The following is a 16,401-nucleotide window of genomic DNA, read 5'->3' as shown; positions in this document are numbered from 1 at the left end:
ACACCCCTTTCACTCCTCCACCTATATAAAATGGAATTCCGCCACCTATCTCCTTTACTCTGCTTTATTTATCTTTTGCATCACTTTTGACCATGGATACCTTTAAAGGCTTAAAGTGGAAAGTCAGTAGTAAACTACCCTCTTAAAATAGGAATTGGAGAGAGAGATATCCAAAGGGAGAGGGGCTTTACCTAAATGGGGGTCTTGGGGGGAAGCAGGGGACCAGGGCTGAGAGCTGTGGGCAGAGGAGCCTACCTTCTTTTGAAGCACCAGCAGGTGGCACTCCCTCTTTGGGCTGGGAAGGCATCAGCCTCTGGTGGAGAAGGGTGAAAAGTTCTGTCGTGGGTAATTTTACTGATATGTTGGGGGCAACTGCTGAGTGTTGGGGGTTTCTCTGAAGCCCAGTGCAGTCAGCTGCGAACGCTTTGGTGCCTCTGGGTGGTGGCCCAGGGTGCTGCAGCAGAAGGCGTGAGAGGCGGAGGGTGGGCAGCACAGCTGAGCTCACCGCCGCCGCGGGTGCATCCATCCCTCCAGGGCCTATAATTTGGGTTCCCTGGGCCTGGCCGCCCCTATCAGCAGCTCAGCAATAGATGAGTCACCCGGGACCCCGGGCCAAGGCAAACACGGGGGGAGGAGGAGGAGGAGGCTTTCGAGGCTGCACTCAGCTTTAGCCACCGCCTCAGTTGCTGGATCCCCCAATCTCCAGGGACCCCCACTTTTTTCTTTGACCCCCGCCCTATAGAGTCCCAGTGTTCTCAGATTGCTCTTGATATGTCCAGCCCTATGATGGGAAGTCAGCCCCCTACTCTTCCCCACAGGGGAAGGGGGACCAGCTTGCTCCCACTCCCTCTCTGAAGTAATGACAGCCCCTCACTTTCCCCCTCCTGTCATGGCCCCAACCCTTGTCAAGGTCTCTCTGGTTCCCGCCCCTCTCCTTTCCTGGAGCTGGCCGCGTGCTTGGGGTATTAGGCAATGGGTGTGTACCCACAGCCCTCTCCAGGCCCCGCCTGCCCCACCACCCTCCAGCCGCCTGCGGGTCAGTGCTCAGGCCAGCCGGTCGGGCCGAGGGCACTGGGGGCCAGCTCAGGCCACCCAGTCTGCCTGCCTGTGGCCTCCTGTCCCAGAGCTGGGCTTCTGCTGGGAAAGGAAACAGGAGTATGGGTCTTTGGATTTGGGACAGGGCAGCCTGGGGAGCCTGGGGGTCACTAAGATGTTGGAATCTGTGGTAGCAGCTGTGACCCTGGCCCTTCCTTGGCACCTGACTATACCACAGCCCAACAAGGGTAAAATCAGAAGGAGCAGTCTGAAACCTGAGGGAGACTTGGAGTCACATGGAAAAATGCGAGTGTCCAAGAGCATGGGAAACCTTGTCCCCCTCCTCCAGGGACCTAAGTAAAGTTCCAGGCTGACATGCAGGAAGGACAAGGACAGGATCCAAAAGCTACTAAGATAGGGTGCAGATTCTAGTGGTCTCAAAAGCCACACATGGTTTGGTTCTTGGCCCCTAAACAGGAAGCAGGGACAAGAGCCCCTTCTCCTGTAGGGCTTCTCCTCTACTCCCCTCTCCACCCAGAGGTGAGAAAGCAGATAAAAGCAGCCCTCTTTGATCACAGCTGTCCAGGGTCAGGAACTAGGGTACTTTCACCTCCCCAGCCTGCCTGAGGCCTGGCACATAAAGGTGATTAATAAATATCCCAACAGATAAAAGTTATTAATCTCTCTCAGACGGCTTTGCCCCCTAGACAGCAGTGCCCCCTGCAGCCCAGGGCAAGACCTGCAGCCACACAGACTAGAGGCTGGCTGCCCAGGAAAGCTGCATGGCCACTACCAAGGAAGAGATGACTGTGGCTGTGGGTTTCAACCCCGTGGCTCTGCTTCTCCGGGGGGCCTGTCTCTGAGTCAACGTGCCAGCCTCGGGCGCGCGGGGCCAGCCGTGCCTTGGGCTGCGGTCTGGCAGGGGCGGGGGGCGGCTGGGAAGCCTGGGGCCCCTCTCTGGCAAAAATAGCCCACAGTGGTTAGAGCTGGGAGGGTGAGTCAGGCAGGAGCGCAGTGGCGCCTAACCCCTTCGTTGCCACTGGAACTCCCTAGGGTGGTTTGCCTCCGTCTGTGCAACCCACGATCAGACTCTTTGCCTGGCCGTCCTCAGGTTGGGCTCAGTTTGGGATCCCTCCTCTTTCCACGTGAAGCAAGTCTGCGAGTCTGGAGCAGGAATATGGGCCACCGCGGAGTGGCGACTTGGGATCTTAGGAAGGGCAGGGGACCTCTGCTGGCAAGGATGCCTGTGAGCAGAAGGAAGCACAGGGGCAGGCTGAAGATCTCCGGAGCTCCCGGAACCTCTGCCACAGCCAAACTCTGAGGCCAGAGCTGACCCCTCCCAAGGGGCAGGCGTAGGGCTCCGAGGTGGGCGGAAGCCAAGCCACCCAGAAGGGAGCTACTCCCGCCAGCTCAGATTGCCCTGCAGTGCGCTCTCCCCAGGCTCTCGCGCGGAGACCAAGCCAGTCAAGCCAGGCAAGTTCGATCTGAGTTCCGTCTTCATCTGGTCAAAGGCACCTTCCAGTCACTCAGCTATCGGTAGGGGAAACTGAGGCAAAGAGACATGACCACTGGGGACCAGAGGCTTGGCTCTCTAGTCTGGGTCGCCACACCCTCCTTGCAGCCTTGGCGGTCCCAGAGCAGGTGAGTGGAACTCTGGCCACCTCCCCCTTCGGTGGGGCCAAGCCTGAAACCCAGGCGTCGGGGGAGAGGGTGTGTGAGTACGCCGGGAGGAGGGGGAGCGGCTGGGCTCCCCGGGTCAAGGCGGGGGGTGTGAGGAGTGGGGTGGGGATGCCCCGGGCTCGGGGAGGGGCCGCAGCTCTGTCAGCCGCGGCAGAGCCGCCGGTGAGCTCCGCGCGAGTAGAGCCAGAGCCCCCAGTTCTGTGCTCGCCCGCTCGCTAGCTTTCTCGATCACTCCCTCCCTTCCTCCCGGCGGCCGCGGCGGCGCTGGGGAAGCGGCGGAGAGGAGTGGCCCTGCCCTGGAAGAATGCGGCTCTGCCGAGGGGCCAGAACCCGACGCAGTCTCCCCACAGTTTGAACAGCTCGAGCCCAGGCGACCCAACCGCGCCTGTGGCAGACTCGGCCCCAGAGCAGCTGGAGGTAATCGGAATTGGGAAAGCAGGGAGGGCAGGGACTCGCACTCGGGGACGCGACAAGCACTCTGGTAGTCAGACAGACACGCATCCGCCCACAGGGGCGCAGAGATGCAGAGAGAGCCCGGGATATTGCCAGAGATAAAAGCCTAGCAAATAAAGGAGTGGCCCTAGATTTGGAGGCCAGTGAGTGGAGAGCGGAGGGGTGGGGGCTGAGGCTGAGGACCTGGTGGGGACCAGATGGGCAGTGCCAGGAGGAGAGGAACATGTAGTTAGGGAAAGTAGCAGACGAAGTAAAGGACTCAGCCGGCACGAGGCCCATTTCAAGAGGGAAGCAAGGTCCCCTCCCAGACTTGTGGCACCTGGAGCCTCCCCTGGCTCCCTACTGGGGCTGCACAGGGCAGAGTGGGATGGGGAGCCCATTCCTCCACCCTTTTCAGGGAAGTTGCTAGATGGCACTTGGAGACTACACTCTCCCACCCCGCCCCCTCTCAATCCTGCCCCTAGGCCTCCTGAGCGTGAGAGGGTAAACCTTTGTTGGGCCTGGGAAGCCAATCTTGGGGCCCTTGAAAAGGGAGCAGTGGACAGGGTAATGGAGAGCTGTTTGTGAGACTATCCAGCTGTTTGCACGTGAGTGTGTCTGTGTGCCGGGCACTGTGTCTGGCTGGGTGAGCTCCAGGGCGCTGGCGTAAGTCCCAGTTTCTAGGCCCACACTTCTTCCAGGGCCCAGGTACTCAGGGAATCAAGGGCGTGATCTTACTGTTTTGTTTGAGCGGGATGAGTGGGGTGGCCCTGGTGAGTTAGGAGCGGGAGTTGGGCATCCTTCGGTTGCCCGGGTGAGCCACCCTATTCTGGAGCGCTCCCTAAGTGTCCCTGTCCTGCAGGCCCTGCTCGATCTGCCCATCGGGGCCTTCGGGCCCGGGATTCGACATGCGGGAGGAGCCCCGGCCGCGGCCTCCGCCCTCGGGCCTCGCCGGTCTCCTGTTCCTGGCGTTGTGCAGTCGGTGAGCCGTCCCCCTGTCACCCAGCCCGCGAGAGAAAGCCCTGGGTTAGAGGCCGGTCGGGAGGCGTCGGAGGGGGCCCGAAGGCCTGGACCGCAGACCTGAGACGCCTTCTCGGTTCCCAGGGCCCTCGGCAATGAGATTCAGGGCTTGAAGCTGCCGGGCGGCGGCGAGCCGCCGCTGACCGCCAACACCGTCTGCTTGACGCTGTCGGGCCTGAGCAAGCAGCAGCTGGGCCTGTGCCTGCGCAGCCCCGACGTGACGGCGTCGGCGCTCCAGGGCCTGCACATCGCGGTCCACGAGTGTCAGCACCAGCTGCGCGACCAGCGCTGGAACTGCTCGGCGCTCGAGGGCGGCGGCCGCCTGCCGCACCACAGCGCCATCCTCAAGCGCGGTGAGCCTGACCGGGCGAGGCTGCGCCGCCGCCGGGGCTGGGGGGCGGTGGGGGGGGAGGCACGCCGACGCGAGCGGAGGCGGGAAGGGACTGGTTCACCACTCCGGGAGGGGCCTCTCCGGGAATTCCCCCCCGGAGCTGCGCGGAGTAGGGTCTGGCCACCCGTCTGGGGCCCCGTGCTTCAGACTTCCACCTGCGCGCTGCCGGCAAGGCAGCTGGGTCCCTGCTCCCCTACCCCAGGGCCCCCCTTTCCTGCCTCCGCCCAGCTGATCTCGGCTGCACCTGTGAGCAAGAGATGCCCCCAGCCTTAGAAGCTTTAAATGCCCCCCTCCTCCCGTCCCCCAATTTTTCTGCCCCTCCTCTCTGCATGGGACAAGCCCAGGCTGGTGTCCCCATAGCCTCAGCGGGGGTGGGGTGACGCCCCCAACCGTTTAAGGGTTAAACCTTCTCCCCTAATTACTGGGGTTCCCAGGAGCAGAAGCTGGGAACAAAGACCCTGATGGCTTTGAAGCCGGGGAGCATCTCCCTCCTTAGTGCTGTGGGGGCCCCAGGTGGCTCTCACTTGAGCAGGTGAGGAAGCGCTGGAGGTGTTCACTGGAGGTGTTCCCCACAGGAGGTCACTGTGGGGCCTGGCTTGGGGGCCCTGGTCTGGAAGGGCATCACTGTCTCTTGCTAGGCCATGCCCCAGTTTACTCCCTAAAGGAGTAAATATGCATCTCGGGCTCAGCCCAAGGGTGGGGGCAATACTTTGGGGACTATGGGGTTAATAGGCAGCCGCCATCTGCGGGGGAATTCCCAAGACTTGTGAAAACAGCTTCACCCCTGGAGGCTTGAGGTTGGGGGATCAGGAGGCTGGGCCAGGAGTCCTGCATCCTGGGACGGGAGAGGCCTGGCCCCTAAAGAGGTGCTCACATCCACTCAGGGCTCCAGAGAGGGAGGCTGCTTTCCTACAGGGCCTGGCATAGGGCAAGGCTTTGATGGCCCAGTGGGAAGCATGTCTATCTAAGCCTGGGGAAGGCTTGTCATCCTGAGCCTCTGTGACTCTCAAAACATAACAAAGAAGTCAACATTTTAAGAGGACCTTAGGGAGAATCACCTCCACCTCTCTCCCTCTCCCAGCATCTTATAGAGTAATAACAGGTTAGGATAAATACAAGGGGCAGTCTTAACAGGCAAATATAAAACTAGAAACTGGAAAGAGGAAGGACAGCTCCACAGCTCCAACTCTTTGGGGATTTTGGGCTGGTGGAGGGTAAGTTGGTGAAAAGACTGATTTAAATAACCTTGATTAAAAAAAACAACAACACAAAACCAAGGCCTCCGCTTCCATCCCACCTGCAGAGCTGGGGAATTTCTAAGGCTTTCAGATATAGAACTAAGTGAACATATCTTCAAAGACCTCAAGGACTCTCTCTTAGTCATCTCTCATCCCCAGGGGTCTTTCTCTCTAGCCTAGCTCTTTCATCCACGCTTGACAATTCCAGACTTAAACAGAGCAAGAATGGGCCTCAGGGATCATCTCAATTCATCCTCTCCCTTTATAGATGAGGAAACTGAGACTCTGTGCTTTTAGGTTCCCTTCCTTCTCCTGTGACTTGCTCCTAAACTACTTAACTGGTAAATGGCAGGATCTGGAGTCAGTTAGGAAATTCTGGAATTGCAGGTTGGCTGTTTCCTTTGGCCTCCATACTCTTAGCGGCCTGTTAGACCTACCCCTATCCACACCCCTTTCATCCCCAGGTTTCCGAGAGAGCGCTTTTTCCTTCTCCATGCTGGCTGCTGGGGTCATGCATGCAGTAGCCACCGCCTGCAGCCTGGGCAAGCTGGTGAGCTGTGGCTGTGGCTGGAAGGGCAGTGGTGAGCAGGATCGACTGAGGGCGAAACTGCTGCAGCTGCAGGCACTATCGCGGGGCAAGAGCTTTCCCCACTCCCTGCCCAGCTCGGGCCCTGGCTCCGGTCCCAGCCCTGGCCCCCAGGACACGTGGGAATGGGGCGGCTGTAACCATGACATGGACTTCGGGGAGAAGTTCTCTCGGGATTTTTTGGATTCCAGGGAAGCTCCCCGGGACATCCAGGCACGAATGCGGATCCACAACAACAGGGTGGGGCGTCAGGTATGTGTGTGCGCGACTTGTCCTGGGTCTTCCTGGCGTTTTTAAGGCCTGGCTAGATTTGAGAGGGCACAGCAGCATAAGAGGATGAGCTGTGGGGGGGTGATTGTTACCCGCGAGGTGGTCTGGAGCCAAGCAAGTCACTGCCTTCCCTAGAATTTAGGGGTTCTCTGGGCTAGACTCCCTGGTTTACCAGTGTTCACTCTGGAAAGAGCACTGGACTGGGAGTCAGGGCAACTGGAGCTGAGTCCTGTTGCCGACTAGTTACCAGCCAAATCTCTGTAACCAGCTGTTTGTTGAAGATGGGCAATTTACTCTCTGCTCTGGCTTTCGTTCTCCAACATGAAACGAGGGAGTGGGGCTATTAGCCGTCCAACGGTGCCCTTTCTCTTCTGATAGTTCATTGCCATTCTTCCCTCTGTTTGTTCCTGCATGTTCTCTGCTCCCTCCCCTTCCTGTACCTCTGTGCTCTGTCCATTTGCTGCCCTCCCCTCTCATTTCTTCCTCGCTGATGCTCTAGGTGGTAACTGAAAACCTGAAGCGGAAATGCAAGTGCCATGGTACGTCAGGCAGCTGCCAGCTCAAGACGTGCTGGAGGGCACCCCCAGAGTTCCGGGCAGTGGGAGCAGCCTTGAGGGAGCGGCTGGACCGGGCCATCTTCATTGATACTCACAACCGCAACTCCGGAGCCTTTCAACCCCGCCTTCGGCCCCGACGCCTTTCAGGAGAGCTGGTCTATTTCGAGAACTCTCCTGACTTCTGCGAGCGAGACCCCACTGTGGGCTCCCCAGGCACACAGGGCCGGGCCTGCAACAAGACGAGCCCCCTGCTGGGTAGCTGTGGCAGCCTGTGCTGTGGCCGCGGGCACAACGTGCTCCGGCAGACCCGAGTCGAGCGCTGTAATTGCCGCTTCCACTGGTGCTGCTACGTGCTGTGTGACGAGTGCAAGGTCACAGAGTGGGTCAATGTGTGTAAGTGAGGGTCAGCCTCACTGCGGGGCTGGGGCAGGGGAGGGCCACCTTTGCAGCCTTTTGCTCTGATTTCTGTCCAGGGTCAATCTTGGCCCCTGGCAGCTCAAAGTGTCTACCTGGAAACAGCTTTGGGTCAGGTGGAGTCTGTGATGTGTGGCTTTCTCCTCCACAGTAGGAGGGCCTTGTCAGGGAGCTGTCATCCTCTTCTGCTCCTTGAACACCTGAATGGAAGAAGATGAAATGAACTGTGTTGCTCTCCCAGCCACCCAACCTGGGGTCCCTTTAACTCTCATATTCATATTCCTTTTGGCTGGGGAGTCCCTATAATTTGACCACTCTTTTCTTTTGCGGGATAGCCCCAGCATTGTGTGGAGCCATACAACCTATATCCAGAAAGAGACCTCTCACTCCTATTTGCTGTTTCCAAACTCCTCTACTACAGCCTGGACCCCATCTTAGGGAGTCATAGGAGCCGGTGGTAGAGAGGTTTTTCTTAGGGAAGGGACATGGTGCAGGGCACTCAAAAACCCTGAAAGTTGTCTGTCAAGGCCCTTAGGGAAGCTGTCTGCCCCTATTCAGATGTTGAAGGGAACCCTCCAAAGGAAGAATTTTATCCAAGACTCTCTGAGCCTCTTTTTCTTTCTTCAACAGGAGGGGTGGGAAAGGCTAATTTATTGTACTGAGACTTGTTCTTGGTTCTTGTTTGTAATAAAAATAAATTAAGTTCCTGGAATGGTGACTACAGATGGTGATATTTCTAGCCACACTTGGGATCCCAGGCCTGGCTTCTTTTCCAGGTGAATTCTCTTACCCGCCCACACTCAGTGACTTTATGTATATCATGCTCCGTTCCACAAAGGATTTGAAATGGTCTTCAGGTGACTCAGTTGACAATTTTTAGCGTGGAAAAAACTGGGTGGGGCAGGGGGACTTCTAGGTGTGAGGGACTCAAGAGGTAGACACAGGCCCCGTTCTGGTTCTCTGTGTTCCACCTCCAGATTTTGCCTTGGCCACTGCCCTATAACAGGGCTTGGATTTTTTTTTTTTCCTCAACTCATGGGCATGCCTATGTCCAATAAAACTTTATTCACAAAAATGGACTGCGGGGCCAGATTTGGTTCTTCGGCTGTGGTTCGTTTTGACACCTACCCTACACAGTGAGGTCACGTCTGTTCTGGGATTTTCAGGTCCTGAAGATGTCTCACCATTGAACCTGGACTCAAAAATGGCAGGTGCTTTTCTCTGTGGTTCCAAATTGGAGAACTTAATGATAGATGCAAGACTAATGGGAAACATATATAAAGGATTCCTACTCTCAAAATTGGGAGTTTTTTGCTCTGGAAACCAGCAAAATCAGCATGCTATCCCCCTGAATTATTTGCATATGTAGTTTGTCTTTCCTTATCAGAGCTCTTCTGCACTTAATCTCAGCAAAATAGCTCCTTTATCTTTTAAGAGATAACCATAACTAGAGAAAACAGAACTTCTTTTATTCCAATTCCACTTTCGTTCTATTCCTAGTCAAGTATCATTGAAAATAAACAATCATCTTTCAATTCAGAAAAGGAAGCTATAGCACAAATTTAGAACTTTACAAATAACTGATTGTTTATGGGGTTGCAGGATGCTCACTCTGTCAGGTCATCTCCTTGGCCAGGAGATGTAGAAATAGTCCTTTTCACACCTCTAGGCAATAGCATTATCTGCCCCCAATTACCCTCAAAATCAGGTAGGATCAAGGTAGGAAAGATAGCAAGGGGTGTTGGTTTAGGTAGTACTTTATGGTAAAACTTGATGTCCTAAATTTTCACTTGCACACTGAGAATTCTTGGTTTGGAAATTTGATGGAGGTAGGCCTTTAGGCACTGACTGAGCTTCGTGTATGCATGGGACAGCAGGAGAGAGATGGATGCAGCTAGAATAGACATAGGATATGAGGGAAAATAATGATAAGGAACATCCAGACTAGGAATTTCTCACACTCAGGAAGAGGGAAGAGAATGGCCAATGAAATCACAGCAGGACTATTTCAGTTTTCCTCCAGTTCCTTCCTCTGTGCTCTCTTTGGCTCCTTTTCTCTTACTAGCTTTCTCTCTTCTTTCCTCAGACACACTCTGTGGCAAACTGAAGCCCCAAACCACAACCTTGAGAAATTCCAAATGGATTTTGTCAGTGAGGCCAACACCCCCCTCCCCACCCCTGCTCCCGGCACACGGCACACGCACTGGGCTCAGGCCCAGGCCTGGGGTCAGTGGTGGAGGGGGAGTGTGCAACCCACAGAGCTGGTGGCTAAAATTTCAGCCTTGGTTAGCGCCAATGGCAGCCAGAGGGATAGGGAAAGACTGATCAACTGCAGTCAGGCCTCTTGGCCTCCTTCAGCTCTGGATACAGCTCTTCTCCCCTTAGAGCATTAGCCTTTCAAGTGGCTGGGGAGCTGGGGAGCGGCAGTGGCTGGCTTATTGCTAGCTGAGCAGCAACCCTCCTATCTGTGCTCCTGTTTGCTCTACGAGGAGCACCCAGTAATGCTGCAATAGACACTTCCCTCTCCAGACTCCAGAGGGTAAAGGATAGCAGGGCTGGAAGATTCTCTAGTTCCATTCATCAGTCCTGACTCAAATACCTTGGGACTTGCTGCTAACCATACAACACTGTCACCATTTCCTTCCTTCTATCATACCTGGGACTCAACCTTGAGAGGATCTGAAGACTTGGGCAGGAACACTGACAGGTGTCACCTCCTATCAGAGTCTCACAAGGTGTCTTGGTATGGTTGAGGCACTAACAAGGGCAGTTGCAAAGCATAATTTTGGTGATCAGTGTGAGGGCATAATCTGGTGGTGTGTGCCTTAAAAAATCTAGGAAAAGAAATGGAAAGCAAAATCATGTGGAGGTATCATGGAGCCCACTCTGCTGCTGCTGCAGCTAAATCGCTTCAGTTGTGTCCGACTCTGTGTGACCCCATAGATGGCAGCCCACCAGGCTCCCCTGTCCCTGGGATTCTCGAGGCAAGAACACTGGAGTGGGTTACCATTTCCTTCTCCAATGCATAAAAGTGAAACGTGAAAGTGAAGTCTCTCAGTCGTGTCCGACTCTTTGGACCCCATGGACTGCAGCCTACCAGGCTCCTCCACCCATGGGATTTTCCATCCAAGAGTACTGGAGTGGGTTGCCATTGCCTTCTCCGGGAGCCCACTCTCAGTTCAGTTCAGTTAAGTTCAGTTGCTCAGTCGTGTCCGACTCTTTGCGACCCCATGCATCGCAGCACGCCAGGCCTCCCTGTCCCATCACCAACTCCCGGAGTTCACTCAGACTCAAGTCCATCAACTCAGTGATGCCATCCAGCCATCTCATCCTCTGCTGTCCCCTTCTCCTCCTGCCCCCAATCCCTCCCAGCATCAGAGTCTTTTCCAATGAGTCAACTCTTTGCATGAGGTGGTCAAAGTACTGGAGTTTCAGCTTTAGCATCATTCCTTCCAAAAAAAATCCCAGGGCTGATCTCCTTCAGAATGGACTGGTTGGATCTCCTTGCAGTCCAAGGGACTCTCAAGAGTCTTCTGCAATACCACAGTTCAAAAGCATCAGTTCTTCGGCGCTCAGCCTTCTTCACAGTCTAACTCTCACATCCATACATGACCACAGGAAAAACCATAGGCTTGACTAGACGGACCTTTGCTGGCAAAGTAATGTCTCTGCTTTTGAATATGCTATCTGGGTTGGTCATAACTGCCTTCCAAGGAGTAAGCGTCTTTTAATTTCATGGCTGCAGTCACCATCTGCAGTGATTTTGGAGCCCAAAAAAATAAAGTCTGACACTGTTTCCACTGTTTCCCCATCTATTTCCCATGAAGTGATGGGACCGGATGCCATGATCTTCGTTTTCTGAATGTTGAGCTTTAAGCCAACTTTTTCACTCTCCTCTTTCACTTTCATCAGGAGGCTCTTTAGTTCCTCTTCACTTTCTGCCATAAGGGTGGTGTCATCTGCATATCTGAGGTTATTGATATTTCTCCTGGCAATCTTGATTCCAGCTTGTGCTTCTTCCAGCCCAGCGTTTCTCATGATATACTCTGCATAGAAGTTAAATAAGCAGAGTGACAATATACAGCCTTGATGTACTCCTTTTCCTATTTAGAACCAGTCTGTTGTTCCATGTCCAGTTCTAACTGTTGCTTCTTGACCTGCATACAGATTTCTCAAGAGGCAGGTCAGGTGGTCTGGTATTCCCATCTCTTTCAGAATTTTCCACAGTTTATTGTGATCCACACAGTCAAAGGCTTTGGCATAGTCAATAAAGCAGAAATAGATGTTTTTCTGGAACTCTCTTGCTTTTTTGATGATCCAGTGGATGCTGGCAATTTGATCTCTGGTTCCTCTGCCTTTTCTAAAACCAGCTTGAACATCAGGAAGTTCATGATTCACGTATTGCTGAAGCCTGGCTTGGAGAATTTTGAGCATTACTTTACTAGCGTGTGAGATGAGTGCAATTGTGCGGTAGTTTGAGCATTTTTTGGCATTGCCTTTCTTTGGGATTGGAATGAAAATGGACCTTTTCCAGTCCTGTGGCCACTGCTGAGTTTTCCAAATTTGCTGGCATATTGAGTGCAGCACTTTCACAGCATCATCTTTCAGGATTTGAATTCGCTCAACTGGCATTCCATCACCTCCACTAGCTTTGTTCGTAGTGATGCTTTCTAAGGCCCACTTGACTTCACATTCCAGGACTTCTGGCTCTAGGTGAGTGATCACACCATCGTGATTATCTGGGTCGTGAAGATCTTTTTTGTACAGGTCTTCTGTGTATTCTTGCCACCTCTTCTTAATATCTTCTGCTTCTGTTAGGTCCATACCATTTCTGTCCTTTATCGAGCCCATCTTTGCATGAAATGTTCCCTTGGTATCTCTAATTTTCTTGAAGAGATCTCTAGTCTTTCCCATTCTGTTGTTTTCCTCTATTTCTTTGCATTGATCACTGAGGAAGGCTTTCTTATCTCTTCTTGCTATTCTTTGGAACTCAGCATTCAGATGCTTATGTCTTTCCTTTTCTCCAATCATAAGGGGTTGATTGATATGACCTAAAATTGATTTAGGTCATACCTGAATGGTCTAGTGGTTTTCCCTACTTTCTTCAATGGGGTTACATCCCAATAAACCCATTGTAAGTTGAAAATATCTAAAGTCGAAAGTGCATTTACTGAACATCATAGCTTAACCTAGCCTGCCTTAAACATGTTCAGAATATTTACATTAGCCTACAGTTGGGCAAAATAATCTGACAAAAAGCCTATTTTATAATTGTGTTGAATATCTTATGTAATCTATTGAATACTATCCTGAAAGTGGGAAACAGAGTGGTTGTAAGTGTGTCAGTTGTTTACCCTTGTGATGGTATAGCTGGCCAGGAGCTGCAACTCACTGCTACTGCTGGGCATCACAGGAGAAAACCATACCACATGGCCTGGGAAAAGATCAAATTCAAATCACAGTTTCTACTCAAGGTATATCACTTTTGCACCATCATAAAGTAAAAAAAAAAAAAGCATTAAGTGGAACCATTGTAAGTTTGGACCATATGTATAAGGAAACACATGGCTCTTCCCTAAAGCTTGAGCTAAAATTGTCGATTTTTTAAATTTGATTTTTTAGGCCTTATTTCTTGTCTCCTTCCAAGAAGAACTAAACTGGTAGATAACTCTGTCTACTCCTTGTCCTCATCAATCCCTGGTATATACATTCACCAATCCCTTCCTCTTATCCCAGTTTGTTTTTGCTCTTGTTTTAACCTGGAGAATAACACAACCCTAGAATGTGAAGTCAGCAGGAACTTAACTTAAAATCGTGAAGGATGAATGATAACCTATATGATAAAAGAATCTAAAAATGAACAAATATATGTGGTATAACTGAATCACTTCACTGTATACCTGAAAGTAACACAACATTAGTTTAGTAAATCAACTATGTGTGCTAAGTCGCTTCAGTCATGTCCAACTCTTTGCAACCCTGTGGAATGTAGCCTGCCAGGCTCCTCTGCCCATGGGATTCTCCAGGCAAGAATACTGGAGTGGGTTGCCATTCCCTTCTCCAGAGGAGCTTCCCAACCTAGGGATGGAATCTGGGTCTCTAGCATTGCAGGCAGATTCTTTACCATCTGAGCCACCAGAGATGCCCTTAAAATCAACTATACACCAATAAAAGTAAAGTATTATTTTTTAAAAAGTTGGTGAAGGATGATCAAAAACGGACTTGTGGTTACCGTATGAGAAACGTTGGGGGGCGGGGTGCGGCGGTAGGGATAAATCAGGAGCTTGAGATTAAAATACACACACTACTATATATAAAATAGATCACCAACAAGGACCTACTGTACGGCACAGGGAACTCAAATACTCTGTGATAATCTATATGAGAAAAGAATCTGAAAAAGAATGAATATATATATGAATAATATACATATGTATAACTTAATCACTTTGCTGAACACTTGAAACTAACACAACATTGTAAACCAATTATACTCCAATAAGATTTTTTTTAAAAGATGATGAAGGATGAGAGGACTAATAAGGAGTATGTTTATAACAAAAAGAATTGTATCCTATCCGTCCTGGGCTGTTGCTGTCAAAGGCCTTTGGCGATCCTAAGCTCTGTATTTTAAATGGCAGAAGACTCCTCCAATGTTTTTACAGACTCCTAGAGCGGGCTCATTCTGTTCTCCAAGCCAGGCTTCAGCAATACGTGAACCGTGAACTTCCTGATGTTCAACCTGGTTTTAGAAAAGGCAGAGGAACCAGAGATCAAATTGCCAACATCCGCTGAATCATTGAAAAAGCAAGAGAGTTCCAGAAAAACATCTATTTCTGCTTTATTGACTATGCCAAAGCCTTTGACTGTGTGGATCACAATAAACTGTGGAAAATTCTGAAAGAGATGGGAATACCAGACCACCTGACCTGCCTCTTGAGAAATCTGTATGCAGGTCAGGAAGCAACAGTTAGAACTGGACATGGAACAACAGACTGGTTCCAAACAGGAAAAGGAGTACATCAAGGCTGTATATTGTCACTCTGCTTATTTAACTTCTATGCAGAGTACATCATGAGAAACGCTGGGCTGGAAGAAGCACAAGCTGGAATCAAGATTGCCGGGAGAAATATCAATAACCTCAGATATGCAGATGACACCACCCTTATGGCAGAAAGTGAAGAGGAACTAAAGAGCCTCTTGATGAAAGTGAAAGAGGAGAGTGAAAAAGTTGGCTTAAAGCTCAACATTCAGAAAACGAAGATCATGGCATCCGGTCCCATCACTTCATGGGAAATAGATGGGGAAACAGTGGAAACAGTGTCAGACTTTATTTTTTTGGGCTCCAAAATCACTGCAGATGGTGACTGCAGCCATGAAATTAAAAGACGCTTACTCCTTGGAAGGACAGTTATGACCAACCCAGATAGCATATTCAAAAGCAGAGACATTACTTTGCCAGCAAAGGTCTGTCTAGTCAAGCCTATGGTTTTTCCTGTGGTCATGTATGGATGTGAGAGTTAGACTGTGAAGAAGGCTGAGCGCCGAAGAACTGATGCTTTTGAACTGTGGTATTGCAGAAGACTCTTGAGAGTCCCTTGGACTGCAAGGAGATCCAACCAGTCCATTCTGAAGGAGATCAGCCCTGGGATTTTTTTGGAAGGAATGATGCTAAAGCTGAAACTCCAGTACTTTGACCACCTCATGCAAAGAGTTGACTCATTGGAAAAGACTCTGATGCTGGGAGGGATTGGGGGCAGGAGGAGAAGAGGACGGCAGAGGATGAGATGGCTGGATGGCATCACTGACTTGATGGACTTGAGTCTGAGTGAACTCCGGGAGTTGGTGATGGGACAGGGAGGCCTGGCGTGCTGCGATTCATGGGGTCGCAAAGAGTCGACACGACTGAGCGACTGAACTGAACTGAACTGAACCCCATTGTAAGACAAGGAAAATCTGTACTGCTGTAAATGAGAAAGGGCATTTCAAGAACCTTCTGTGCTTAGCATTACTAGTGCTCTTCTTGTATCACAGCTGTGACTGTTCCAAGGTAACTCTCCATGTGTAGACCAGGTGCAAAAATGAGTGATGAAAGTGGGAGTGGGCAGGAATAGAGAAACACAGGTGCAAAATCCCTCACTTTCCTTGTAATACTAAAATTCATATTCATCTAGGTATACTTCCTCAAACCACACCTCTGAATACTAGGCCTCAACTGTTTGTCTTTCAAGTTCCAACTTCCTAACTGGCCCAGTGACCAGTTGCTTCCTTCAGTCTCTTAAATTCATCACTCTCCCTCTTCCTTATGAAAAAAGATCTCTTGATTCAGACCCCCCCAGCAACCTAGTCTTAGCAGTGAGTAGCAACACTGGTGCAGTGAGGGCTCTCGGAGGCCTGCACCTATCCCTGGTTAAGAAATGAAAATGAGAGCTGAAGGAGTAAGGTCCAAAGCAAGAGATGTTCACTCATTTTCTGGATTCCTGACTTTGCCCAAGAAGCCCCAGTCTCCACTGCGCCCACTACGCCGCCTCAATCCTTAAATAACAGGCATAGCCCTGGGGCTTCTCACCTGTTCCCACTGTCTCACCCCCATTCCCTAGCTTCCGCCACCACCGCCCACAGATTCCAGCCCCCACATCGGACCCCGCCCGGACTTCTCCAATACCGGTTGCTTCTGCTGCAGCCGCTGCCATGGTGATGAATCTCGCGAGATCTGCCGCTCGCCGGTGCGCAGCTCTCGCGCGATCGGGGAGGTGGGAAGTATCCCGGTCTGGGGGT

General features: G+C 51.6%; 1 protein-coding gene and 1 long non-coding RNA gene across 2 annotated transcripts; one reads left to right on the top strand and one right to left on the bottom strand.

Annotated features, from left to right (window-relative positions):
- The first annotated feature begins 2,242 nt into the window (after positions 1 to 2,242).
- On the top strand, positions 2,243 to 8,335 carry WNT10B (Wnt family member 10B). The gene is made up of 6 exons (XM_025284072.2): positions 2,243 to 2,676; positions 3,019 to 3,132; positions 4,010 to 4,129; positions 4,252 to 4,520; positions 6,261 to 6,634; positions 7,152 to 8,335. Exons 3-6 carry the CDS (start codon positions 4,056 to 4,058, stop codon positions 7,608 to 7,610), a joined length of 1,176 nt encoding a protein of 391 aa, XP_025139857.1. The 5' UTR covers positions 2,243 to 2,676; positions 3,019 to 3,132; positions 4,010 to 4,055; the 3' UTR covers positions 7,611 to 8,335.
- LOC112584591 lies at positions 7,688 to 16,352 on the bottom strand. Its single transcript, XR_006550588.1, has 3 exons — positions 16,289 to 16,352; positions 12,978 to 13,057; positions 7,688 to 7,823 (listed from the first exon to the last, which is right to left on the bottom strand). It is a non-coding gene; the product is annotated as an uncharacterized LOC112584591 (long non-coding RNA).
- Positions 16,353 to 16,401: the final 49 nt, after the last annotated feature.

Source organism: Bubalus bubalis, chromosome 4 (genome assembly GCF_019923935.1).
Source record: "Bubalus bubalis isolate 160015118507 breed Murrah chromosome 4, NDDB_SH_1, whole genome shotgun sequence".
Classification (NCBI taxonomy): Eukaryota; Metazoa; Chordata; class Mammalia; order Artiodactyla; family Bovidae; genus Bubalus; species Bubalus bubalis.
This window is presented reverse-complemented; position numbering and strand designations above follow the sequence as displayed.